At 55.1% G+C, this 26,256-nt stretch overlaps 2 protein-coding genes across 9 annotated transcripts; one reads left to right on the top strand and one right to left on the bottom strand.

Moving 5' to 3' along the window:
• Positions 1–509: 509 nt before the first annotated feature.
• On the top strand, positions 510–7,253 carry Tmem150b (transmembrane protein 150B). 7 transcript variants are annotated; one of them, XM_063253317.1, is made up of 8 exons: positions 510–704; positions 1,320–1,512; positions 1,621–1,731; positions 1,917–1,976; positions 2,069–2,136; positions 2,343–2,470; positions 3,372–3,555; positions 6,595–7,253. In XM_063253317.1, exons 3-8 carry the CDS (start codon positions 1,664–1,666, stop codon positions 6,645–6,647), a joined length of 561 nt encoding a protein of 186 aa, XP_063109387.1. In that variant the 5' UTR covers positions 510–704; positions 1,320–1,512; positions 1,621–1,663; the 3' UTR covers positions 6,648–7,253. The 7 variants fall into 7 exon arrangements, with proteins under 7 accessions (XP_063109387.1, XP_013003184.1, XP_063109386.1 ...); XM_013147730.3 differs by having other exon boundaries at positions 520–700; positions 1,320–1,434; positions 6,599–7,253; XM_063253316.1 differs by having other exon boundaries at positions 520–700; positions 6,599–7,253.
• Positions 7,006–26,224, bottom strand: Brsk1 (BR serine/threonine kinase 1). 2 transcript variants are annotated; one of them, XM_063253310.1, is made up of 19 exons: positions 25,763–26,224; positions 24,666–24,760; positions 24,477–24,562; positions 22,868–23,008; positions 19,524–19,640; positions 19,424–19,457; positions 19,276–19,344; positions 17,529–17,675; positions 17,084–17,115; positions 16,705–16,875; positions 15,754–15,851; positions 15,387–15,546; positions 15,146–15,206; positions 14,299–14,668; positions 13,852–13,900; positions 13,642–13,765; positions 12,467–12,665; positions 10,825–10,914; positions 7,006–7,647 (listed from the first exon to the last, which is right to left on the bottom strand). In XM_063253310.1, exons 1-19 carry the CDS (start codon positions 25,896–25,898, stop codon positions 7,490–7,492), a joined length of 2,337 nt encoding a protein of 778 aa, XP_063109380.1. In that variant the 5' UTR covers positions 25,899–26,224; the 3' UTR covers positions 7,006–7,489. The 2 variants fall into 2 exon arrangements, with proteins under 2 accessions (XP_063109380.1, XP_063109381.1); XM_063253311.1 differs by having other exon boundaries at positions 24,473–24,562; positions 25,763–25,855.
• Between the last annotated feature and the right edge of the window lie 32 nt (positions 26,225–26,256).

Raw genomic sequence — 26,256 nt, 5'->3', positions numbered from 1 at the left:
TGGAGAGCACAGGACAGGGCCTGGCACCACGGGGTGTTCGAGGTCATTATCTCCTTCCTCTCTGCACATCACCAATGCCATCTCTTCTCACTCCTCCCTGCTCAAGAACCTTCCATGACTCCCCATTACCCCTGGATAATATCCAAGTCCTTCATGGCATTGGAAACCTTTGGATTTTGATTTTTTCCCCCACCACCCATTTCTGGGTGTCTAGTGGCAAATGTTTATGTCCCTCTCACTTTTTCATCTTCCTCTCTGAGGACCTGGGAGTCTAAAGTCCTCCCCACAGGGACTCCAGAGATTACTCACAAGTTAGGGCCTCCTAGACATCAGAGGACTGTTATTCAGCCACGGAAAGGAGCAAAGCACAGAGGCATACTACAACATGGGTCCAGCCCAGGTTCCCTCCCAAGTTGGAGATAATTCAGCAGGAAGTGGTTCACTTTGGCTCCCAGTCCCACTCTGAGGTCAAGGGGCCACATCTGGCGTGGCCTTGTTGCGGGCAGAATCCAGAGGCAGCTCTGGCTGTGAAAGGGGACACATGTCCTTTGGAGGCTGAGGCTCTCTTCCACCAACACAAATCAGCTAGGGGCAGAAATAGGAAGGGAAGAGCAAGAGGAAGAGGAAGTCAGCAGCAGGAACCGAAACTGCACCCTGAAAGCAGGAATCTGGAACGGGGGAACCTGGACTCTGTCCCTGAGTGGGTAAGGGGCTTAGACACAGTGGGCTGAATAATAGTTGTACTCCTCAAAGGACTGTCCACCCACAGGAGCCCTGGCCTCCTGGGAGGGGGAGGGGCAGCTTCTTGGAGGCTGAGGCAGGAGGATTATGAGTTAGAACCCAACCTGGGCAACTTGGCAAGACTCTGTCTCAAAATAACATATAAATGGGGGCTGGAGATTTAGCTCAGCGGCATAAGCGCCTGCCTTGCAAGCAGGCAGTCGTGGCTTTGATCCCCGGTACCAATAAAAAGGAAAAAGACCAAAAAAAAAAAAAAAAAAAACATACAAATGAAAAAGGGCTCGGTTTGTAGCTCAGTGGGAAGGTCCTGGGTTCAGTCCCCATGGGTGGGGGGAACAGGCTGGGGGTCTAGATAATACAGAGCACCAGTGACTCAGATTTCTGGGCCCTGGGGAGAAGAAGAGATAGGGGTTTGCATGCTGACTGCACGAAGTTGGGGAGAGGAAGTTAGGGACTCCCTGAAGTTGAACTGTGGCCTACTGGGTTCGTGGGAGACAGGAAGTGGTGGTTTGGGGTGAGGTCCGTGGCAAGTGGCCAGTCAGACCCAAGGCTGAGCAGAGCACCACTGCCTTTCCTAGTACCTGGACTTTGCCTCTGTGGGCACCGGGACAGCCACCTGTTTCTCCACCCACCGCACCCAGCAAACCTTCCAGCACGCTGACACCCAGGCCTCAAGCAAGGAAACCACTGAAGGTGATGGTCCAGGCCAGAGGATGAAATTGGAGGGTAGCAGGACCAAGGGAAAAGGGAAAGCGCCTCCAGCAAGGGCAGGTCTGCTTGTCAGAATCCCGAAAATTGCTTCTGCCTGGAGCCAGTGCAGCAGGAGGCTGGGTGGAAGCTGAGATTCCTCACAGCTGAGCGCTGGCTCCTTCCCTGCAGGCCCAGAGACTGCCCCCGCCCTCTGCTCTCCTGCCTGCCCGGTATGTGGGGCTACTTGACCCTTCTGCCCATCTTCCTGGCACTCTGGGCTATCGCTGGTGTTTGGATTGTGTAAGTGTCAGTGGCGGGATGATGCCAGGGTGTGAGGGAAGGGGCTGGGCCCAGACCCCAGGGTGTGAGGGAGGAGGGAGCCGGAAGTCTAGGTTTTGTTTTGTTTACACAATGAAGTATAAGTTTGGTTAAGGGAAAGACCTTGAACCTCCCATGCTCACTCTCCTATGTTCCTCCCACCTTAGTTTCGGGATTGCTGTGGCCAACAGGACTGTGAACCTCAGCCAAGGGTTCCCCTACATCAGGTAGCTGGGGTGTGTGGGTGCCCACAGGAGGAAGTGGTGGGTCCTGGCTTGCAGGTGCCACAGGATGACAGTTATTCCTCTGTCTTCCTCAGCATCTGCGGATCCTACCCACCTCAGAGCTGTATTTTCAGTCAGGTTCTCAATATGGGTGCTGCCCTGGGTAAGGATTCCCATCCTTTTCCAAGTACTGCTACCCTAAACCAACAAAGTGGAGCGTGCCGGCACCAGGAGTCCAGCCCTCCACCACCCAAGGGTCCTGGTCTCCATTCTCAAACCCGGGGTCCAGGACCCCAGTCCTTGTCCTCCCTTAATCTTTGCTGAGCACCTTGCTGGCTCCAGGTGCTGCCCACTTCCCTCTCTTCCCAGCCGCCTGGATATGCATTGTGCGTTATCACCAGCTCCGGGACTGGGGCGTCGGGACGTGTTTTAACCAGCTGACCCTGTGGTCCGGGCTCATCTGTGCTCTGGGGACCTCGATAGTAGGCAACTTTCAGGTGAGACACAGTGGACAGGGCACAGTGGACTACAACTCCCTGTGTGCCCCGCGACCGAAGCGTGCTCATTCTATGGGCCCGACTCGCACTGCCTTTTGGGATTTGTAGTCCTCTAGTGACTTGCTGCCACAGTGCTGCCAAGCTGGCTCCTGGGACGAGTGTCCTTTAGGAGGCCCTTTGTCCATTGGACCTTGTGGAGCCCAAAGAGGCTAGGAGGCTTTCGCCCCAGCCTCCTTCCCATTCTCATGTAACGATGAAATCACCGTGATTCCCCCCCCCCCCCAAGCTGGCTGTGAGCGTGTTTCCTTATGGGAGTCAGGCTTGACACTGTGGATCCCTTCACCAGCACTCTGGGGGCTGTCCCCTCGCAGGTTCCAGAGTCCCTGTCCACTGATGTCAGAGAGCAACTCAGATCCTTGGACCCTAGAAACCTTGAGTTGTCCGTAGAATGAACCAAATGATGACGGGAATCTTAGCGATTTATTTGCTATTTTATTCTGTTGTCACATCACTGACACCGAGGCTCTCTTGCTGGAATAAGAGCTGGAGAAGCCCCCAGGATGCTGGGCTCAGAGGCTGCCCCTTCTTATTTGCACAGCACTCCATCTGCTCAGGTGTTTATTCCCATGCTCCTCACTCCTGAAGCTTGACCTTGCTGTGACAGTGCTTCCCTGAGGAGCTGTGTGTAGACATTTCCGTGATCACTTTCATCCCCCCAAAAGTGTCCCCTGCAAAGGCTTAATATTGAAACACTTTAACTGATACTCTGGGCCAACACCACTGTGCTGTCTGATGTGTCTATCCCCTCTGGGGCAGGATCTGTTTCCACTTCGGGACCCAAAGGTTTATTCTGTGCTGCTTTCCTGGGTATCTCCCTTTCAACTCTCTCTCCTCTGCCCAGGAAAAGAACCAGAAGCCCACGCACCTGGTGGGGGCCTTCCTTGCCTTCATCCCGGGCAACATCTACTTCTGGCTACAGTTCCTACAGTCCTGGAGGATGAGCAGCCTACGCCAGCCTGGGGAGCCCTGGATCCGACCGCTGCGCCTGGGCCTATGTGGCCTGTGCACCCTCCTCATCATGGCCAGTATCCTCTTGGGGCTGCCAGGGGTCAGGCTGGCTCCTCACGGGTGTTGAAGTGTCCTGCGCCCTTGCGGTGTATCACTGTGGATTTCCCTTTCGTCTCTGGGGCTCCACATGGGGCCGTAGCTGCCTCTTGGCAAGTTCTCACACTGAGGCTGCATCTCTGGGGTGGAGCCCTGTTTCCCCATATTAGTTGGGGTGTGCTTCATTGGTTGTTAAATTCTTGTGCCTCAGTTTCCCCTCTTACCAAGGGCAAGGCTGTGCAGAGTAAATCGGATGGTGAGCAGGAAGGGTTCTGCCCTCTGCCTGGCCTAGCAGGTGCCAATGCAGGATCCGTTTACAGCAATTTTGGGGTGCTGCCCCATGCTGGGTGTATGTAAGGGCACAGGCAGGACCAGCCCCACCAGTCCACCCTTCTTATTTATACCCAGCCAGTGTCCTGGTGGGCTTAGCGGTGGCCTATAGGTGGCTTGTGAGGAGCTGAGGTACAGAATTTCCAGGTCCCTGTTCACAGAGGTGATCTGGCAGTGTCTGCACCAGGACCTCTGACAGCAGCTGCCAACCAGAGCCAGCTGCCCAGTGTCTGCCAGAGTTGGGGTGTCTTCCACCAGCGTAGGGCACCCTCGGCCTGCTCAATGAGTCTTGAGCCTCAGTCTCCACATCTGTGAGACAGAGTTGCCTTGGTCCCAAGAGTGACTAACTCTGGTAGGCAGAGGGGAGCGGAGAAGCTGCTTCTGTGTAGGTCAGGCTTGGCAGCCTCTCCCATTTGTGAAGAGAGAAGCTGGGGCCGAGGGAGGCTGAGGGCAACCCAAAGGGCTCAGCTGCAGGCAGAATGAGGATGACGAGCCTAATTCCTCCAGCAGGGGTGGTCAGTGATCCCAGCCTGTGGAACCGGCCTGTCCCTTCCAGCTGGCCAGTGGGTGGTGAGATGCAGCTGGTGCCCAAGATGCCTCCAAATCAGCTGTGCTGACAAGCGGTTTGGTGACAGGGAGCTGCACAGACGAGTGGGCTAAGCAGGGGCCAGAATCCCACAGAGAGCTGGTGGGAGCCTGCTGCCGCCGTGGGTGCTGCCGTGGACCAGGCTGGGACACAGTGGGCCAGGCCTGTGCACAAGGTGGAAGCAAGCAAGGGCTGGTGCTGAGCTCTCCAAGAGGAAGGGAGAGGGCCTGGGCTCCTCATGGGGGCTGTGAGGTCTTCAGAGACAGGAAGGGCTTGAGCCTGACTCAGGGCTCATCCCTCTCCCGAGCTGTAAGACCCATGGGCTGGGGCCATGGGCGGTGCCAGTCTTGTTGGCCACTTGTCCCTAATGGCTGGCACACAGGGACTTTAGAAATCCTCAAATGAATGAAACAGTGTCTAAGCTGGACTGGGAAGGGCGAGCTGGATGGAGACCGCAGCAGAGGAGGGAGGAGGATGCTCCAGGGAGAAGTCTGAGGAGTAAGTTGTCCCATGAGGCCCACAGACAGCTTTGGCCTGCCCCGAGGTCGCAGAACTCAGAGGACACAGGCAGTGGAGGGGTAGGAAATGGGTTTTCTGTGTTTTGTTTTGAGACAGGGCCTCGCTGTATATTCCAGGCTGGCCTGGAACTCATACAGCAATTTTCCTGTCTCAGCCTCCTGCTATACTGGCATCACCACACCCACTTCTGGTTTTGCCTTTTGAGGTACCATCTTTCTTTGTAGTCCAGGCTGGCCTTGAACTCCATCTTTCTGCTCCCGGCCCTGAGGTGCTGCCACCTCACAGGTGTGTGCTGCCAGGTGAGCCCAGAAATAGATTTAGAATATCTGGGGAGTCAGGGAAAGGACGGGGCAATGAAATGGAATCAGACAAGGGCAATAGGAGGCCAGCTGGGCACACAGGAGGGTGAGGGGACTCCTAAGGGTCTGCCTTGACACCAAAGGGATGGTGGCACTGCCTTGGTGGTGTGGACACCAGAAAGAGGGACAGACTTGGGAGGGCATGGGAGACAGATTTAGGAACTGTGACTAGTAACAGTGGCAGTGGTGTCCTGAGGGATGTGCTGGAGCTACCAGAGGACTGGGAAAGCTCAGCTGGACAAGTAGTATTTTGGAGCCCTCTGTGGTGGCGCAGGCCTGTAATCCCTGCACTAGGGAGGCTGAGGCAGAAGGATTGCTGTGAGTTTGAGACCAGCCTGGTCTCAAACAAAGTGAGCCCAAGTGTCGGGGTCGCTCCCGGCCAGCAGGAAAGACACACGACAAAGTCTGGCGGTGTGCAACCTTGCCTTTATTTGTCTCCGCGTGGGCCCCGCGAGGCCTCCGCTCTGTCACCAGCCCTTTCTCGCCGGTGGACTTTCTCTATCTCTCTCTGTGCTTCCTCTCTCGTGGCGGGAGAGGCATTCACTTTTATAGGGTGACAGTAGCCAATCAGTTCAAAACGCGCGATGCGGGCTGACTGGCTAACATCAGTTGTTGCTAGGCAGACTATCTTACAGAGCGGGTTGTTTAAGTCGCCAGCGCAATCAGGGGGCAGGAAGCAGGCGCCAACTTGGCTCACTCGATGGGAGGGGCAATCTAGCTCAGGCTCCGCTCCCACCCACAGGCCCTACGTCCGCCAAGTAAGGCGACCGGTGTCGGCCGCGGCTCCCAACACCCAAGGCCAGCCTGAACTGCATAGTGAGACCCTATCTCAGAAACATCAAACAAGCCGGGCGTGGTGGCTCACACCTGTAATCCCAGCACTCAGGAGGCTGAGGCAGGAGGATCATTGGGAGTTCCTATACCAGCCTGGGTTACAAAGTGAACTCAAGGCCAGCCTGAACTGCATAGTGAGATTCTGTCTCAAAAAGACCAAACAAAAAACAAAAAGGAAAGAAACAATGTTTTGCACTATTAGGACTACACTGTTAACGACACCTATACAGGACAGATCCCTGGTGACAGATGGAGACAGGTCACTGGGATGACAAGGGCCAACACCCCTGAGCACAGGTTAGGAACAGGTGCTAAGGATGGGTATCTGTCCCAGGGCACCTAAGGGGGGCTCCAGGCCCTTTCCGAAAGCAGGTGGCCCTTGACCTTGGCATCCAGTGATTGTCCTGCACTTTCTGCAGCTGCGCTCGGCCGCCGCTGCCTGTGAGTGGGCCTTGGCCATGCTGCTCTTCATGCTCTTTGGCCTCTTCACCGTGGACTTCTCGGAGCTGGACGGCTGCACCCTGTGCCTGAGGCCTCAGCCAGGGCTCCCAGCCCTGCCGGGCTCCCCTGCGCCCTCGCAAGTCTAGTTATCGCAGGGGCTCAGCTCCCACCTCCCTCCCTGTGCAGGAAGCGGGCCAGAGCCACCTGGGAGGCCTCCGAGATGAGCCAGCAGGGACTCCCCAGCCAACCGGCTGGACAGGAACTCTCAGAGCCTGGAGGATGCACGTGCGGAGGCTGCGCCCACACCCGCCTGTCCCTGTCTCTGCAGTGGGGGCGTCCAGGAAGCCAGAGGCCGAGTCCAGTGCTTGTCCCTGATCGAGGCTATTTATTATTTTTTTGTTGTTGCCGCCGGCAGAATCAGAGACATGGACACAGGCAGGATCACGCGAAACCAGAATTCCTTCCGGGAGAGCAAATCCGTACAGAAGGTTGTGGGAGGCAGGGGAGGAGGGGCCCAGGAAGGGGAGTTGGGACGACACAGGGACAGGGCCCTGTCCGGATCTGCTAAGCCACCCCAACCAGCTCCCGTCCCTCCCCCACCCCACCCACAGAGATTGATCAATAAATAAAACAATAAATTAATCAATAAATAAAATAGAAATGGCTCCCTGCCCCCATCCCCTGCGCCTCCCCCCTTGGGCATGGCCCGGAGTCCAATCGCTGTGGGGCAGGCCAGTTTCTGGGTCCCCCCCCTCCCAATGTACTTCTTGGGCCTTATTTACAGATTCACAGTTAGGGGACAGGGAAGGGGGATGGAGGGACCCCGTCCTTCCCTGACCCCTGGGGTCAGGGCAGCGGGGTCCCGTTGGTGGCCAGGAGCTTCTTGTCCTTGGGCGGGCCTCGGCGGGGAGAGCCGCTCAGCTCAGGGTCTGGGCGGCTGGGTGGAGGCTGCAGGCTTCGGGGCGGGGTGCCAGTGGGCCGGGGCTGTGCCCCGTTCTTCTCGTCTGTGGAGGAGGAAGAATTTAGTGTAGGCTGCGGTGCCTCTCATGGATCTTGGGATGCCAGGGTGGTTGAGGCCTCGATCCGAGGTACTCACACCCCGAAGGGGCACCCAAAGGACACAGGTCACCCACAGATGGGCTCTCCCTCGTGGGAGCTGCATGGGAGCCTTGGAACCTGTATGGCACCAGAAATTGGGCCAAATTAGTGTGGGTGAGACTCAGGCCCAACTTCAGAGGACCCCGGGGACAGCTGGGGGCCAGTGACCCTGAGTTTACTGCTAGGCTGCTGGGTACAGCTTTTAGGGTGTGGCTTAGGGGTCACAGGCCCTCCTGGCTGAACCTCCCTAACCTGGCTGTGTTCCTGTGGGTCCGACTTCCCCTACAGGGCCACCTGCAGTGGCTCCTTCAGGGGGCAGCTCCAGGGGACCATGTGACACCTGAGGTCTGCAGGCCCAGCTGCTTGGAGACACTGAGTGCTGGGCAGGAGCCATGCTGGCCTGTTGCAAGAGCAACCAAAAAGGCTCCCTGCTTCCAGACCACCCCACCGTGGTTTCTTACCCCCAGTATTGGAGAATTGAATCCAGGGCCTTCATCCTGAGCTCCATCCTCAGCCCTTAGGGTTTTGGTACCTTGCTCAGGCTGGGCTCGAACTGGGATCCTTCTGCCTCAGCCTCGAAAAGTGCTGGCATTATAGCCACATTATCAGTATGAGACAAGTGCCCCAGGGGGCCTGCCTATTGGTACTGCATCTTTGAGGGTGGACCCTTTTGGGATCCCTGGTTGCTGAGGCAAGGGGACCCAGTCGGCCTAATTTGCTTTTTGGTTGCCCGTAACAACCAAAAAGGGAAGGCAGGGTGTCACGGTTGCTGCTGACATCTGGGGCCTGGGTGACCCTTTGTGGTAAGGGGTGTCCTGTGAGTTACAGGGTCTCTCATGGCTTCCCTGACCACTGTCCATAAGATGCTACGGAATCCTTCTGCTATCCTCGGCTAAGACCACCAGGGAAGCTATGCTGGCTTTCCTCATCACAGCCTGCCCTGCCTCCTCCAGCCTGTACTTACCTTTTCTCTTTTTCTTTCTTTCTTTTTTTTGAGACAGGGTCTCATTAGGCTGCCCTCAAACTCACAGAGATCCTCCTGTCTCAGCCTCCCCAAGTGCTGGGTTTACAGGCATGAGGCACCATGACTGGCTTTATCTTGCTTTGTCCTGTCACTCACCCTAAGCTCACTCTTCATGCCGGGGAGCTGTGAATACATAATTTGTGGGAATGAAGACTGCTTGCATGGTGACTAGGATTAAGGACTTTGGCCAGGAAAGCTATTGTGGATTACTTAGGTATGTCCAATTTAGTCTTATGAGACCTTGGGAAACCTTTCCCAGCCAGGTAATGTGGTTCTCACCTGTAATCCCAGCACTTGGGGAGGCTGAGGCAGGGGGATGGCAAAGTCAGAGCATAGCCTGGGAGACTTACAATACCTTAGCTTAATTCTTTAAAGAAGGGTATGGAACATAGTTCAGTGCAAAGGTCTTGTGTTTAACCTCCGGGACAGGAAAATGGGAAAAAGAATCTTTCCCAGTTAAGGTCAGTGTCTCAAGCTCAGGCCCGGAAGAGGCCACAGGAAAAGGAATAATGTGTGGTCTCCAGCTGCTGTTGGAGGCTCAGATACCACCAGGCCTGCTCATGAGACTCACAAGGGCCTTCAGATTTCTAGGACTCAAAGGATGACAATCTGTGTTGTTCCAGCCACCAGGTTCATGGCCTTTTGTTTATGGCGGCTACAGGGAACTAACCCAAGGGTGACCCTGGGATGGCATTCTTTATTTTGTTTTTTGACACAGGATCTCCCTGTGCAGCCCAGCTGCCCTCAAACTCAGCAATCCTCCTGCCTCAGCCTCCTACGCAGGTTCGAGGATTACAGGTGTGCAGTAACTTGCCCTGCTGAGTAGCAGTCCTCAGTGACAAGGCTGCTGTGGCTCCAGCTCCTCTGCTGGTGCCCTCTCACGGGGAGGGAGACAGCCCCTGGGTGGCCCTGGAAAAGCCCCAGAGCGGATGGCAGACCCTGTGGGATCCATGGCCCTCACACCTGCACTCATGTACTCCACGGGCCTGTTCAGGAGAAGCTGCTGTGTCTCTGGCTGTATTATGGGCATGTTGTTCCCCCAAAATCCACGTGCTGAACCCCCGGCCCCAAGATTGTCGTGTTAGGAAAGAGGACCTTTGGGAGGTAATTACTCACAAGGATGGAGCCCTCATGGATGGAATTGGTGCCCTTGTGAAAGAGACCTCAGAGCTGGGTATGCTGGCACACCCTTGTAATCTCGGGATCTCAGAGGCTGAGATAGAAGGATCGCAGGTTCAAACCCAGTCTAGACAACTTACAAACTGTCTCAGAATAAAAAAAAAAAACAAGGGCTGGGTGTGGTGGCTCACGCCTGTAATTCCAGTACTCGGGAGGCTGAGGCAGGAGGATCCTTGCGAGTTCAAGACCAGCCTAGGCTACAAAGTGAGCTCAAGGCCAGCCTGAATTGCACAGTGAGACCCTGTCTCAAAAAGACAAATATAAATAAATAAATAAATAAATAAAACAAGGGCTGGGGAGGTAGCTCAGAGTGAAGGTGCTGGACTCAATTCCCAGAATACATATGTGTGATGACCTGCTGCGTGAGCTCCCTGCATATGTTCCTGCCAGAGCCCAGCAAGAAGGTGCCTCCTCCACATTGGACTTCCAGCCTGTGAACGGTGGATGAGTGATGCTTTTCTGTTGTTTGTAAGCCACTGGGTTTATATTGTGTTCCTACGGTGGCCAGAGTAGATTGAGACACTTTGGCGACAAATGTGGCCATGGCCTGGCCCCTGCTTTGCCCCTTGGTTGCTATGGACAATAGGCCTTAGCAACAGGCCCTGCTGGAGCCTGAGTTCTTGGGTACCAAGAACATCTAAGTCCTGCAAAGGGGGTGATCAATGTGTCTCATCTTTAGACCAAATGTCCTGAATCCAGGTGGATGGGGCTGGTCCATCAACCCACTCCAGAGCGTAGGCCTGGGACCTCTGTGGCAGGATATCCTGCTGCCCCCGAGCAGGGGCCGCAGTCCTCACAGAGATCTCTATAGTCTGGTCTGCAGATCCATGGGGAGCCCGTCAGGGCCTGGATGCCACCCACCACCCACAGCCCCACCCACCTGCCAGGGCCTGCACGGATGGCTGGTCGTGTGTGCTCAGCAGCTGTGCCTGGATGGTCTCCACCACACGCTTGAACCGACGGCTGGGACCTGGGGGACAGCGGGCAAGAAACACACTGATGGCCAGCTGAGGCCATCAGCCTGCAGAGCCCAGCTCCTCCAAGTGAAGAGTCTCCTCCTCTGGGACTCAAGTTTCCCCAGTGCTGGTGGAGCAGACATCAATCTACGGTTTAGAAATGGATCTCCCTATTGCTCTGTAGGAAACACCTTAGCTGAATGTGGTGATGCACACTTGTAATACAGGCACTCAGGAAGCTGAGGCAGGAGGACTGCTGTGAATTTAAGGCCAACTGGGCTACTTAAGTGAGTACAAGGCTGACCTGAAGTACAGTGAGATGCTGTTTAGAAGCAAAAGATGAATGGACTGTAGAGGTCTTGCCTTGCACACACAAGGCCCTGGGATTGGATCCCTAGCACCACTCCCCACAGGCATGCAAACTGAATATTAAAAAAAAGAAAGAAAGAAAAAGAAACACCCTGAAACTCAGATGCCTTCAACTTTAACAACAGGTACTGGCCTCTGTTTATACAGAAGCTGCTGCTTTGCCTCTCTAGTTGAGGCTGTGAAAAGCCAGAGATGTTAAAAAAAAAAAAAAAAAAAAAAAAAAAAAACGGTGAAAGAAAAAACCATCTTGAGGTGGAGAAAGGCCTGCTCTGTGAGGCTGAGGCATGAGTTCAAACCCCGCTGAGGCAACTTAGTGAGCTCCTGGATCAAAATAAAACTGGCTGGGGAATGTCACTCAGTGCAAAGGCCCTGGGCTCAGTCTCCTGTACTGCCCCCACAAAAAGAGAAAGCAAAGTCTTCACTTAGTCTTAAAGGGGAGAATAAAAAGGGCTCTAATTTATTTGAGTGAAGGAACACCCCACTGTTTCACTGCCACCTGATGTAGAAACCCTCAGAACAAGCTCATCTCCTGGGGGTGACATGGGCAAAGACAGAGCTGTTCTTTGTTATCCAAAGGCCCATCAGTAGGACCCAGAAACCCAGCAGAATCGAAGCAAGTTACTCCTGTGGTTCTCATCTCTTGTGCCAGCTATCGATTGGTTGTGGTTGTCTGATGTGAAAAGTGGCTGAGATAGCATAGCTCAGCAGGAAGAAGCACTGTAATTGATTGGTGATATCTGTTCTGAGTAGGGGTGTCATATTTGAGGACCACACGCTGTGCTTATCTTTCCCCTTTTGATCTAAGGGGAAGTGAACATAGAAGGCAGAGCTCCAGTGTCCCCTGTGAGGGCAAGAAGCCTAGGTTGATCCTAATTTTGTCATGGTTTACTGTGTGACTGTCATCAAGCCCATCTGCCTCTCCAGGTCTCAGTTGTTTTTATATATGTGTGTGTGTGTGTGTGTGTGTGTGTGTGTGTGTGTGTGTCAAGTGGATCATCCACACCTCAGAGGCGGCTTGGAGTAACACTATTTATATGATAAATACCCACTGAAGATTGGGGAAGGATGGGATGTTTGGGTTCTGTGTGAGGAAGGGGCTCACAAAGCAGAGTAGCCTCTCTCTGGCCTGGCTGGCCTCCTGGGGGCCTCTGACATCCTGGTCACTGCACTGGGGGACAGTGTAGTCAGCAGACTCACCAGAGATGAGAGTAAAGGTGACGGAATAGATGCCGCCTCCACTGCTGCCGTCCCGGCGGGGGGAAGGCTCAGGGCCCTCTGAGGAGCTGATGTCCACCTGGAAGCGGACAGGTTTCTGGAAGACGGAGGGGCCGCCACTGGCTTTGTATTCGGCCCTGAAGCTGGTCTGTGACAGCACACTGTGACTCAGGCTGGGGATCTGAAAGGTGGGGACATGGGATTCAGTGAAGGACTGTAGGGTGGAACACATGACCAACCTACAACTGGTTCTACCCAGGGAACTCCAAACCCCATCAGCCACTGGGGCAAAGCATGAGAGAAGGCCTTGGGAGATTCTGACGACTTGTTTTTTCTGCCCTACAACATGGACAAGGGATCAAAAGAGTGGTTGAACATTTGAATCTCAATTTCAAGAGGACTCTGATAGCACCAGGCTCCAGGACCACAGGACACCTCTTCTAGTCCCATCTACAGCCACAGGTCCCAGCCACCATGTTTCCTTTAGTCCCACACCAAAGCAGCATAGGGCCAGCTATAGGCAGTCCCTAAAGCCTGCTGGAAAAGCAGCTCCTTCTGCCATCTCTGACCTTGGGTGTTATGGGTGATACATTGTGTCAACTTGAGAAGTTTAGAAATTTAACTAAGAACTCAGCAGGGAGCCAGAGTCCTTGCTTTGTAAATATCCTCAGCCTGTGCAAGAGGAGGGCACAGAGATTTTTTGAGTGCTACAAGCACCCTATGGGGTGGTAGCCTGCTTACAATATAAGGGAGGAGAAGAGGTCTGCTCTCCCCACTTCGTTTTCAGGGCTTTTGTTGGCTGCTGCCTTGAAGTCAACCTTGTCCTGGTACCATGCCACCCTGCCTTGGAGCCAGCTGATTATGAACTGAACCCTCCACAAACAGTGAACTAAATGAACCTTTCCTTCCTACCCTGTGTCAGGTAAGCAAAACAGGAAAATCGCAACTCATCCATCCTTCATTTATACCTGGGAAACTCACTGGGGATCCCCACCCCCTAGCCCTGAGGAAAAATAACCCTTTTTTTCTTCCTTGCCCCAACATGGACTAGAAAACCACACAGCTTATGAACCCCAAAAGGAAGCCCGGCCAGGCCACTGTGGCTCAGCCCAAGGCGCTGAGCTTTGCAGCTCCCAGTGGGGTCACAGGTTCCTCACCGACAGGAAGGCGTGGACAATGTCCGCTTTGATGCTGCTGAGCGGTTTGTCCTTGAGCACGAGAAATATTTGTTCTTCTTTGTCCAGGGAGATGAAGTTCCCAAACCAGGAGCGTTTGGCCAGTCTGAGAGGGAGGGACAGTGGTATGTCAGGGGGATGTGTGTGTGGGGTGACCCCCAATTCCTCCTCTTCCCTTTCAATGCCACTCACTCTGGAGAGGACTCTGGTGTCAAACTGGACATCTCCTCCGCGGTGGGGACTGGGTTGGGGAGGAAAGAGAACGCGGTCAACACCTCTCTCCATCGTCCTGCAGGCTAGGAGCCATCTCCTTCTCTAGGTTCCTGACCCCATCCTTAGGGCAGACCTCTTAGGCCACACCCCTGCGGCATTATGGTCCAATGGGGAGGAGGCTTAGAGTGCAATGGGGGCGGGGCCTCGGGTGGGCTTCTCCTTTAGAGTGTGAGGCTCAGCTCTTCCCTCCCTGGCACCTGCTGCTGTGCCCAGCACCCACCCTGCGCTTCTTTTTCTCTTAGGATGTGGGAAGCCAGCCAATCTCCTATCTGAAGTCGCTGCAGGGATTCCCTGGATCCAGAAATGGAGCGTTTTCCCCAGGTTTGGACTTAGAAGCTCTTACACCCGGAACCCCATAATCCGTACCCTGCATCTTGCGCCGGTGGAAGCGAGGGGAGCCCAGGAAGCTGTTGCGGATGGAGTTGAGCCGACTCCTCCAGGCAGCTCCCCCGACACCACCGCCGGGGCTGGGGGGCGGCGTAGTCCCCGGAGTCCCGGTGGGGCTGGCTCGGGGCGTGTGCAGGGGCGAGTGCAAGGGAGTCCCTCCAGAGGAGCGCGGGGAGCCTGGGGGTCCGGGCAGGGGTGTGGAGCGGGCGCTGGGGGGCGGGGGCTGCTCCCCGGCGCCCCCGCCTCTGGGGCCTCGAGAAGGTAGCGTCTGTGTTTTAGATGTCGGGGATCCCCCGCCTCGGGCCTCATCTACAGCCCCCGGTTCGGGCGAGAAGGAAAACACCGGACTCTGCGGAGGAGCGGGCAAGATGAGGCCGGACTACAACTCCCAGGAGGCCCTGCGCATGACTCCCGCACACGCCCTCGAGGGCCCCCCCTGAGGCACACTGGAACTTGTAGTGTAGTCAATCCCCTTTTAGCCAAAGTTTGCACCCGGGATATGTAACTGCAGCTGAGTGGAATGGTACACAGTAGATGGCCAACAGGCTTTTTCTTCTTCTTTTTTTTTTTTTTTTGTGAGACAGGGTCACGCCACACGGTTCAGGCTGGCCTTGGGCTCACTTTGTAGCCCAGGCTGGTCTCGAACTTGGATTCTCCTGCCTCAGTCTCCTAAGTGCTAGGATTACAGGAGTGTGCCATCACGCCCAGCTTTTAATGAGCTTCTTTTTTCAGTGCTAGGGCTTCATGCAACCTATTCAAGTGCTTTACCCTTGAGCTACAATCCCAAGCTCCCTGCCCTCTAAATTCTCCGAGGAGCCTGCCTTACCCTTGGGCTGCTTAGAGGGCTGGAGGATAGGCCGGTGGAGGCGCCACTGACGCTGCGGGACCTGTTTCCGGGAGAGAGTTTTAAAAATCGGGAGGGCTTCAAAAGTCTTCAGGATGAGGAACCGGGGCCCAGAGAGGGGAAGCGACTCACCCCAAACAGTGCATCCGAGGTTGGGCAGGGACTGATGTTGTTCCTCCCTGCACTCCTGGGCACCAAGGACTCCCAAGGGTCGGGCACTCACCTTTGGCTGTGCTGGGCCATCTCCAAGGCCCGGCGGGTGGGCACCGGGGAGCCACCACCCCCAGCGTCCGTGATGCTCAGAACTTCCATGGACTTGCGCTCCGGCCGCCGTTTCCCGTGCCGGCTCAGCATGGGGGAGTCTACCCGCTTCCGAGGTGGGTCTAAGGGCCAGGAGTTCCACTTGGTTAGGGGACAATGTGCCCCATTGCACACGGAGCTACTCAGCTGCCTCACAGACTACACAGAGGGAAAACTGAGGCCCAGAGCAAGACAGGATTTGATGAATCCCCAGCTGGCTAATTCCGGGGTGAACCGGGCCAACCGTGCTGTTCTTCCTCTGCCCAGCATCCTGGGTCTAGGTTTCTCACCCACATCGTTCCGGGGAGGCAGGTCCTGGTCTTCACAGCTGGGATACCGCTCCTTCCGGTCCAAAAGCAGGTAATAGATCATCTTTTCTTGGTTCTCCCTGAGATGGGCACAGGGATCAGCTAAGTGAGGGCTAGCCAAAGGTCTCACCCCTCCTGGCGACTCAGCCTCTCTAGGCTTCAGGCCCACTCAGTAGCTCTGACTCAGGGATATTTTCTAGCTACCAGATGTTTAGTTTCTTATGGGTTAGAGCATTTCATGATTTTGCTTTACTCAATAAATGTGTCATACTTGGGTTCTTACTAAATACTCTATGTACTTCATGAGGAAGGTACTGTCCAAGCCTGCCTCAGCATCTCTGATGTGCGGTGGCCCAGGCCTGTAACTGTGGGAGGCTGAAGCAGGAGGATTCCAAATTCGACCCAGACTGAGCAACTTGGTGAGACTGCTTCAAAATAAATTAAAGAAGGGGTGGGAATTGGGTGTGGTAATGAATGCTTGTGATCTCAACACTGGGAAGCTGGGGCAGGAGGACTGCCAGTCGAGTTCTACTTGCAAATTCAGCAATTTAGAGTGACCCTGTTTCAAAATATAAAGGTGTACATGTATGTGTGCGTGTGTATGTGTGTATGTCCGTGTCTGTGCAAAGGCTTTGGGTTCAATCCCCATGACCTCCAGAAATAAAAAGAGCCGAGGATCCAGCTCAACGTAAAGATCCCTGGTCTAATCTTCAGTACGGGTGTGGGGTTGGGGACCATCTCTGCATTTTTTCCGGGTAGATCCCAACACACCCAAGAGGGATCTGGAAACCAGATCTCCTCGGCTATTTGGTCTAAGTGGGCGTGGGGCGTCCCCTGCCGGCGAGTGTGGGAGCTGCGGTGCAGAGGCCTCCCTGTGCCGATGGGGTGGTGTGTGTGCCAGGACTGGGCTGGAGTTGGGGACCCGGGTCTTACTCCTCACTGCGCAGCTCACGGTGCAGCCTCTCTCGATCTCTGAAGCAGCCCAGCGATGCCATGCTCTCCAGGACATCAGGATCCAGCTCTCCATTGGAAGGCAGGCTCCGCATGGCTACCCTGCGGCCGGGGGCTGGCTCCAAACAGGGGTCCGGCTCATGCTTTCCGCCCCTGGAGTGGGGATGATAGTTCATCCAGATTCGGGGTCTTGGGCCCAGCCGGCTCCCTCAGACTTGGGGTCTAGGTCCAGCCTCCTTCCCCAGGACACGGAAGCCAAGCCCCCAGGGCGTTGCCTTGCAGGAACCCAGGCATCCTCCCTTGGCTTCTTTCTACCTCTTCCTCCCCTAGGAACCCAAAAGTCCAAGTGCCCCTTACTCACAGGTACCAAGGATGTTTCTGAATTTGCTCCAGCTGTGGGGAGGGTGTAGAGAAGCAGAAATGAGGCTATACACACATCATAGGCACGCTATTAGACTTGATGGGGTGGGCTCACCTTTGGGAGTTCCCTAGCCATCAGTTTCTCCCTCAAAAAGCAGGATAAATGAGCAACGCCCTCTCGTGGTCCCACCATTCAGGACCCGAGGCAATAACTTCTCGCAGGCGCAGTGGCGGGGTGGAGGGTGGCGGTAAAGGGGGAGTTGCGCATGCGCCCCTTCACTCCTAGGCCTTCCGGGTTCAATCTGGTGCTGTTTTGGAGCAGCAGGTTTGGGAGGACCTGGGCCTGCTGCTCATCAGAGGACTGGAACTGAAATCCCTCCCCAGCCCTCCCCTGAGGGCTCTTTCCTCACCTCCTACAGCGGCCTCTGCCAGTCCCCTCAACTCACACTGAGCCTCTTTTCGGGCTCCACCTCGATCATCCCGCGCAGTAGGCTCTGGCAGTCAGGAGGGATAAAGTGGGGCATGTGGAAGACGCCCCGCTTCACCTTCTCCAGCAGTTGGCGGAGGTTGTCGTCATCAAAGGGCAGAGCCCCCTGTGTGCACAAAAAGTAGCCAGACCTCTTGACTCAGCTGGGGTTAGATTCCGGCCTCTCGTCCCCTTTTACTAGGTGGGGAAACTGAAGCACAGAGAGGCCCTGCAGTTTTTTTTTCTCTTGTGGTATTGTGGCTTGAACCCAGGGTGACCTACTGTGAGCTATATCCTAATGTCCTAGCCCTGTTTTATTTTTACTTTGGAGACAAGGGCTTGCTAAGTGGCTCAGACTGGGTTTAAACTCAGCCTCCGCCTCAGCCTCCCAGAGTGCTGGGGTTATAGTCGTGGGCCACCGTACCCAGTGAAGTCCAGTAGTTTGCCCAGCCGCCTGGCAGAAGCACCAGGGGAGGGGCTGACCCTTGTTGATTCCACAGGAAGGTGTGTACCACTGGGTTTGCACACCTCAGGGGTGTCAGGTGGGCTGCAGAGAACAGCAGAGCCCGAGTGTGTCAAGCCCTAGGTTGGGGCAGTGTCCTCCTCAGCGAGAGGACACTGCATCGGAGGCAGTCATGTGATGATGGAGGCAGAGTCTGGAGCATGCAGCTGCAGGCAGGAGCCACAGGCAGAGACAGGGGGACAGAGACCAGGGCCCAGATGGTAATGTCTGACTCTGGCCATGTGGCTGCGGTGTCTCGTCTCAGACCAGCAGGTGCCCTGCTCTGCTGATGATGGCTGCGTGGCCCTGGCAGGTCACAGCACTTCTCTGGAAACAAAAACGGTAGTGATGCCCCCTTGATAGCCCCGTGGCAGAGTGGGCTGGCGTGGTGCAGGCGGCCTCTGGGGGAGCGCTGCATGCCTGTGCCACTGTATGCATTCAGCAATCGACCACACCCACGCTGTGCAAATCACCTGAGATCTGAGGCTTGTGGACAGGAAGCCTGACTTTGACTCTAGAGCCTGAGGCTCCATTTCCTCTCCTCAAATGGACATAAGAAGTTAGGTGTGGTGGTACACTCAGGGAGGCTGAGGCAGGGGAGTCAAAAAACTTGAGCCCAGCCTGGACACATTAATAAGACTTTATCTCAAAATAAATACCACAGAAGGGCTGGGGATGTGGCTCAGCGCAGAAGCCCTGGGTTCATTTCCTGAGAGTTCTTCCAAGGGCTTAGCATGCCACATCTGCTCTAAGCCCCCACACTGTAGGTACTACAGAAAAACCTGAGGAGATGAGGAAACTGAGGCCCGAATGGAGGAGGTGACTGGCTGACCCACGGTGAGTGAGCAGAGACCTGACCCAGCCTTTTCATGGTGACCACAGAAGGCCAAGGTCAGGATGACCTCAACTGACTCCACCATGGGCTCTGAGCCCAGGAAGGCAATGCCCACCTGGCTGCCTCTTTCTCCTCATGCCAGTCACTTGGCCCAGCACTTAAGAGAGCCAAGGTTGAGCTGGCTGTGGCGATGCACACCTGTGATCCCTATACTCTGGGAGGCTGAGGCAGGAGGATCCAGCCTGGACTACAGAGTGAGATCAAGGCCAGCCTGAACTATACAGCAAGACCCTGTCTTAAAAACCAGAACAACAACAACTGGGAGAGCCAATCCTAGAGGTGACGGGGTTCCCTCTGTGCTCCCCATCAACCGGGCAAGGGGGGACCTACCACAAGCAGGGCGAAGAGGATGACCCCGCAGCTCCACATGTCTGCTCGGCGGCCATCGTACTTTTCCCCCTAGAAGGACCAGGACCATGGCGAGGGCGGCTCGGCCAGCTGCCTCCGCCTACCTGCCCGGGGCTCCTGGCCCACTCACCTTGATCACCTCTGGACATGCGTAGTGGGGAGACCTGAGGGAGACACAGCACGTGAGCTGCAGCCACGCCCCCACCCCGCCCCGCGCTGGCTGCACTCACCCGCAACTGGTCTCCAGGAGGCTGTCCCCCACCTGCAGGGACGCCATGCCGAAGTCCGCAATGCGGATGTTGTTCTTCTCGTCCAGCAGCAGGTTCTCGGGCTTCAGGTCCCTGTGGCTGAGATGGGCAGGCGGGGTCAGCTCAGCCACCGGGGCTGGGACCCTCCCTGCGGGTTGGGGCACTGAGGAGGAGGCAGGGCTTTTTTGGTGGTACTAGAGATTGAACCTAGGGCTTTTAGTTTTTTTTTCTCTCTCTTTTCTTTTTTTTCGTTGGAGTCTCACTATGCAGTTTGGGCTGGCCTTGAGCTCACTTTGTAGCCCAGGTTGGTCTTGAACTTGCAGCAATCCTCCTGCCTTAGCCTCCCAAGTGCTGGGGTTATAGGCGCGCATCACCACGCCTGGCTGAACCTAGGACTTTTATACCGAGCTACATCTCCAGTCCTCTTTTTATTTATCTTTCATTTTGAGACAAGGTCTCACTAAGTTACTAAGTGGCCCAGGCTAGACTTGAATTTATGATTCACCTGCCTCAGCCACCCAGAGTACTGGGACGAGAGGGGAGCACAACTGTGCCCTGGCTAAAATAGAATCTTTTGAGGTCTGCAGAACTAATATGAACTGTTTTTAATAAATATCAAAATATTTCCAAAGGACCAGAGATTTAGCTCAACAGTGGAAGTGTCTGGCCGGCATGCACGAGATGATGAATTTGACCCCTAGTACCAAAAAAAAAAAAAAAAAAAGTTTCCATACTATGTATTGAATATACTAATAAAAAATTGAAAAAAAGAATAATGTTATCATAAAATCATTTTCCAGTTACATACATACAAATGTGTGTATATATATAATATATATATAATAAATATATAATACATATAATATATATTATATATATATATATAATATATATATAATTTTGGGGGGGGTACTGAAAATCAAACTTACAACCTCACGCCTGCCAGCCCCGCACTTTTGCTGCTGAGCTAAATCTCTGGCCCAATATATATATTTTTGATACAAGGGCTCACTGCATTCAGGCTGGTCTTAAAACAAACTTGCAAGGATCCTTCTCTCTCAGCTTCCTGAGTGCTGGGATTATAGGCACGCACCACCATGCTGGGTTTTCCTTGTTTTGTTTTACACAAGACTTTACAAAATACAACAGCCATTTCTGGGCTGGGCATAGTGGTGCAGGCCTATAGTCCCAGCATTCAGGAGGCTGAGGAAGGATAGCCACTAGTTCGAGGCCAGCCTGGGCTACATAGCAAGACCCTGTCCCAAACCAAAACCAAAGCAGAACAAAACGCACCAAAATAAAAACAAACTCTGGCTGGGGAAGCAACTCGGTGATAGAAGGCTTGCCAAGCACACGCAAGGCTCTGGGTTACATCCTCAGCACCGCCCCTCATCCCCGCCCCCACCCCCGCACCCCCCAAAAAAACCCCTAAGGCCAAGGCCTGGGCGGAGGTGGCGCTGCGGACTAACTGGTGTGGTCGGTAACTGGATCACGCTGAGCATTAAATGTTGCATAGCGCTCCAGTGCCCCCTAGAGGCCAGAGGTCAAAGTCAGGGTTATGACAAGGTCTTGTCAATGAGGAGGTGTTGAAAATTTGAAGGCCCTGCTTTTCAACGCCAAGATTCACCTCGTGGGCGCACGCGGGGCTGGGGGGGTTCCTCCCATCTGATCCCCATCCGGACTCTTTAACACGCGGCCCAGACGCAGACGCATGCGCACCCAGGTGGTGACGCCGGGAAAGCCGTTTTGCACTTCAGGTAATCATAAAAATGCTCCCCAATAAACACCCAGTTTGGGGGGCCGAGGCAAAGCAATCAGGAAAAGATAATATCTCCACATGTACACTCAGACGACAAAAAATAAGCTCCAACGAGTGCACCACATGTCTAGTAGCTCCAAATGCAGCCAAGCGGAGCCAGGCACAAGCACTCAGCCTACCTAATTTGTAGAAACTTCTAGCATCAGTGGCTTGGAGAGGCCTGGGGTCTGGCAAAGATTTTTTAAAAAGGGTAGGAAAAAACATGAAGTGCAACAGCAAAACAAACAACTTGAGTTCACCAAATATTAAAAATATTGCTTTTTTCAAGACATTGCTGTAAAAATGTAAAAAACGTATCTAGACTGGGAGATGTTCCAAGAATAGAGGATTCTAAAGAGTTACTCCTGGAGTCAAGCTTCTTCTCAGATTAAACAACTGTTACAAGTCCATTGTAAATAGACCATTTTTTCTGTTTGTTTTTTGAGACAGTGTCTCATTAGGTAGTTCAAACTGGCCTTGAACTCACAGTGACCCTCCTGCCTCAGCTTCCCAAGAGCTGGGATTACAGGCATGCATCACCACAGCTGGGTTGATAAAAATTTTTAAAAATAACTCAAAAATGAGCAAAGAATCTGAAGAGGCATTTTCCCAAAGAAGATATACAAATGACCAGTGAACATGTAGTAAGATGCCCTACGCCACAAATCATTGCTCCTGTGGGGCAAACTGAAGCCACTTAGGAAACCAGTCAGGTAGCCCCTCTTAAGGTCTGAGACAGTCTAGTGACCCTAGAATCCAGCGGCAATACCCCTAGGCACGTAGTCAAGAGACTGAACAGAGAGGTACATGCAAACATGTACACACCAGAGTTCATAAGACAGGAAGAGGGAACAAAAAACTCCATCAATGGATGAATGAATAAGGAAATTCCGCACAGTCGAACATTATCCAGCCGCGACCAGGCCCGGAGCACTGCCACATGCTAGAGGAGGGGACAGCGTGAAGGGCATTCTGCTAAGCAGAAAGAGCCAGACAGGAATGCCCCACACTTGTAGGATTCTACTTCTAAGAAATGTTCGCAACAGGAAACCCATCAGATACACGCAGATGCATGGCCGCCAGGGTTGGGGAGCAGAGAGGAATGGGGGATGAGTGTTTAAGGGGTACAAAGTGGTAAAAGGGGTACACTGTTCTAAAAGTGCACAGCAGTGATGTGCAATGCTGCCAATACATGGAAAAAAAAGTTGAACTGTACACTTTAAACCCCTGCCATCTACCACTTAGGAAGCTGTGGCAGGAGGACTGTAACTTTAAACCCAGGTTAGGCAATTCAGCAACTTAAGGAGATTCTGTCTCAAAACTGAAGATGAAAAGTGAGGGGGGGGGGAACACTTAGGATGTAGCTCAGTGCAAAGGCCCTGGGTTCAATGCTCAGGACCTCAAAAATAAATAATAAAATAAGAAGGGTGATTTGTATGTTTTGAGTCATTACCTCAAGAATTAAGATCAAACACAAAGGTTAGTTCTGGTGCCAACCCCACTGCCCGCCCATCGCACTGCCCCTCACCAGATGGAGTAGCTGTGGCAGAAGTCCAGGGCTGACACGATCTGGCGGAAGAACTTCCGGGCCTCCTTGGGCGTCAGTCTGCCCTTCTTCACTAGGTAGTCGAAGAGCTCCCCGCCAGAGACGTGTTCCAGGACCAGATACCTGCAGGGCACGAGGGTGCAGAGGGCTGGAAGGGGCACATGGAGGGCCGGAGGGCTTGGGCTCCCTCTGCTCTAGGCCCTCTGAGGCATGGCGATTCCTGTGGATTCTGGGAGAAGGTGACTCAATTTCCCCCAGTGTCTACAAAGCCAAGACTCAAATCCGTTAGCCCTGGGCAGTAGACACCCCTGTGTCAACCTCAAGAGGACTGCCTGCCGGTTATTCAGGGAGATCAGGCAACTCCACTGGCTTCTAATTCTCATGAGTCCCAGATGAAGAAACCCAAATTCTCATTCATTCTTGGGCAGTAATAAATGCAATGTGCACCAATGGGAGATGACAACTCCCTTTAGCCCTAAATTAGCAAAAACTCCTAGCTCTTGCTGGGTGTGGCATTGTACACCTGTAATCCCCGCACTAGGAAGGCTAGGGCAGGAGGGTTGCTGCAAATTTGAGGACATCCTGGGTTACGTAGTGAGTTCAAGAGCAGTCAGAACTACATGGTGAGACCTTGTCTCAAAACTACAACAACCTAGTTCCCCCATAACCTTCTGGGACATAAGAGTCCCAATTCCCATCAGCCACCTGGATCCTAAAGACTTCAAATCCCATTAGGGTCTGGGAGGTTCATATAAATCCCCATCAGCCCATGGAAAACAAAAGCTCCACCTCAGTAAGCTCTTCAATAGCAAAAATCCCCATAGGAAGCACAAATTCTCATGAGTCTTCCCTCCCAACTATGGTAGTGGAGTGATGACAATTTTACTTATTGAGACAATGGCCCCTTCCCAAGTCCATACCTGGGGAAGTCTGAGAAGTACAGTTCTCATGAGCACCTAGCACTGGAGCAACTAGCACCAGCTTCCTGCCTGGAGAAACCTACCCAAGCATCTGATGGCTGTGGAAGTTGATTCATTTTGGGGACTGGGTGGAGGACAGAAGGTCTGTCCCCTCTCCTGCTGCCTAGCCTAGCTGTCCTTTGGGCTACCAGGCTGGACAAAGGTCCATTCTCTGAAGCTCGGACAGCTGGACCCTGCCTTCCTTCTTCCTGGGGGTTCACTGACTTTGAGATACTGGCTCAGAACCCTAAGGAGGCCCATGGCTGGGGTGTCCAGCCGAGGCACCTGGAGTGATCCAGGGGAGGACAGGGGTCCTCCGATGGAAAGACCCTTTGAGCTCTGCTAGGCCTCATGCCTTGGTAGACTGGCTTTGGCTGAGGGCATCCAGAGTATCCAGGAGGAAGTGTTCCCCGAAGCATATTGGGGAGTTAGGGCTGGGGAGTCAGTGGAAGGTTCAGTCTCGGTTCCCACTCTGGATGGCCTGGGCCTGCTGTCCTGCTGCTAACAGGAGGCTGAGTTAGCACAGCAGCCAGAGGCTGCGTGTGTGACTGTGGGGAGCTCAGAGCACAGGTCTCCCCTAGTCATTGGGAAGGGACACGAGGTAGGAGGGCTGGGCATCTATAAATACCTACAAATATTTCTTGTTTTCATAGACATCGTGGAGCTTGAGCACGTGCGGGTGTTCGATGAGCTTCAGGATGGCAATCTCCCGCTCCACCTGAGGGTGCAGTGGAGCGGCACAAGTTCAGTGCTTGGGGCTCCTCACCCACCCTGCCCTCAGCCTGAAGGAAGGACCCCCACCACGGGCCCAGCACACACACCTTCATCAGCACCGACTCAGATAGCTTCTCCCGGTTCACAATCTTGATGGCAACCTTCTGACCCGTGATGCAGTGGACCCCAAGTTTAACCAGCCCTGGGGGAGTGGGTGGGTGGAAAATGTGGGGTGCTCTCCAGGAGCACCTCCCTCCCCAGCAGTGAAGTGCCTGGGGCCACCCTGATTCCATCTCTCTCCCCTGAAGGCTGCCTAACTGTGATCTCAGGCAGCCACAAACTCCATCCCTGTTTGCCCAGCGCCTCCACTGCAGCCTCCCCAAGTCCCTGTGCCCTCCTAGGGCTTGCAGGCCTAGCTTTCCTCTCCCCACCTCTCCACAGCCCCTCTGCTCCCCAGTCTCCCCAGTCCGCCCTTCAGCCCATCACTTCCTTGAGTGAACAAATCAGCTCGTGTCTCCCGACCTTTAACAGCAGTTGTAGTAGGAAGCTGCAGTTGCCCAGGGCACTGGGTCCCAGCCCAGCCTCTCAGGAGCCCCAGCTCCAAGACAGCGGTCCCGAGAGTCACAGTCCCACTGACCCGGGGGCCCCGGCGCTCCCTTGCACGCAGGGTCCAGGTTCTTGACCCTTTCTCCCCCCTCCCCCAGCAGGAATCAGGTCATCAATACCCTCCCGCTCTTGTGGGGATCTGGGCCCTGAGCTCGGGTCCTTGACCTCAGCTTGGCAGGGACCCTGGCCCTCAGGTGCCGGCTCAGGCTCCTCATGCCCGCGTGCCTGGGCCCGCAGAAGGCTGTGGGCAGCAACCTCTCTGCGCCGCGGAGGCTGCGGCCCTAGCCCGCCCGGTGCATGCCGAGCTCCGTGCAGCAGCCGCCGCCAGTCACTCCTCCTTGGCCCGGGGGCAGAGGGTGGCCAGGCCCTGCGGCCCCTCTGCCCGGCCTAGCCCCTGCCGCACCGCAGCGTCACGCCACCTCCCCATTGCCGTCCCCATCGGACAGGGACAGGCGCCCGCGCCCCGGGGTGGCCAGCGCCCCCACACCCGGGAGCCCGCGGCCTCTCCTCTCACGCCGGGTTGCAGACCGGCGCCCCCGCCTCAGCCTGGGCTGCCCCCCCCCCCCGCCCCGCGTCCCCGCCTCCTGAGCCCGCTCACCTGTCTGCCCCTTGCCCAGCGTCTTCTCCAGCCGGTAGGGGCCCACATATTGGGCGTGCTGCGGGGGGTGCGCGTGGGGGTGCGGGAGATGGTAGGCAGGGGAGCCCCCGCCGCTCTCCTTGGCCCCGGACGACATGGTGCCCTTGGTCCCAGCCCGCCCGGCGCCCCGGCCGGCCCCCCTACGGCCAGGCGCCCCGTTCCTCCGGTGGGGGCCGGCGACAGGCCCGTCCCGGCCCCCCCGGCTGCTCCCCACCTCTCCGGGGGTCCCCAGGGGGACTCACTGGGCCCCCCGGCGGCGGGCCGCGGAGCTGGGGGAGGGGGGGCTGTCCCGGGGGGGGGTCAGGCCCCGGGAGTCAGCATGGCCCAGGGGGGCTGCGCGGGCCCCCCCTCCCCAGCCCGTCCCTGGCCGGACCCCCCCTTCCTGCGCCTCCCCCGGCGGGGGGGTGGTCTGAGCTGCAGGCCGGCGGATGCTGCAGGCCAAGGTCCCCCGCCCC

Source organism: Cavia porcellus, unplaced genomic scaffold (genome assembly GCF_034190915.1).
Source record: "Cavia porcellus strain 051 isolate PalLab524CR breed Dunkin Hartley unplaced genomic scaffold, mCavPor4.1 scaffold_7, whole genome shotgun sequence".
NCBI lineage: Eukaryota > Metazoa > Chordata > Mammalia > Rodentia > Caviidae > Cavia > Cavia porcellus.
Note: the sequence above shows the minus strand (reverse complement) of the source record. Positions and strands in the feature narration are given on the sequence as shown.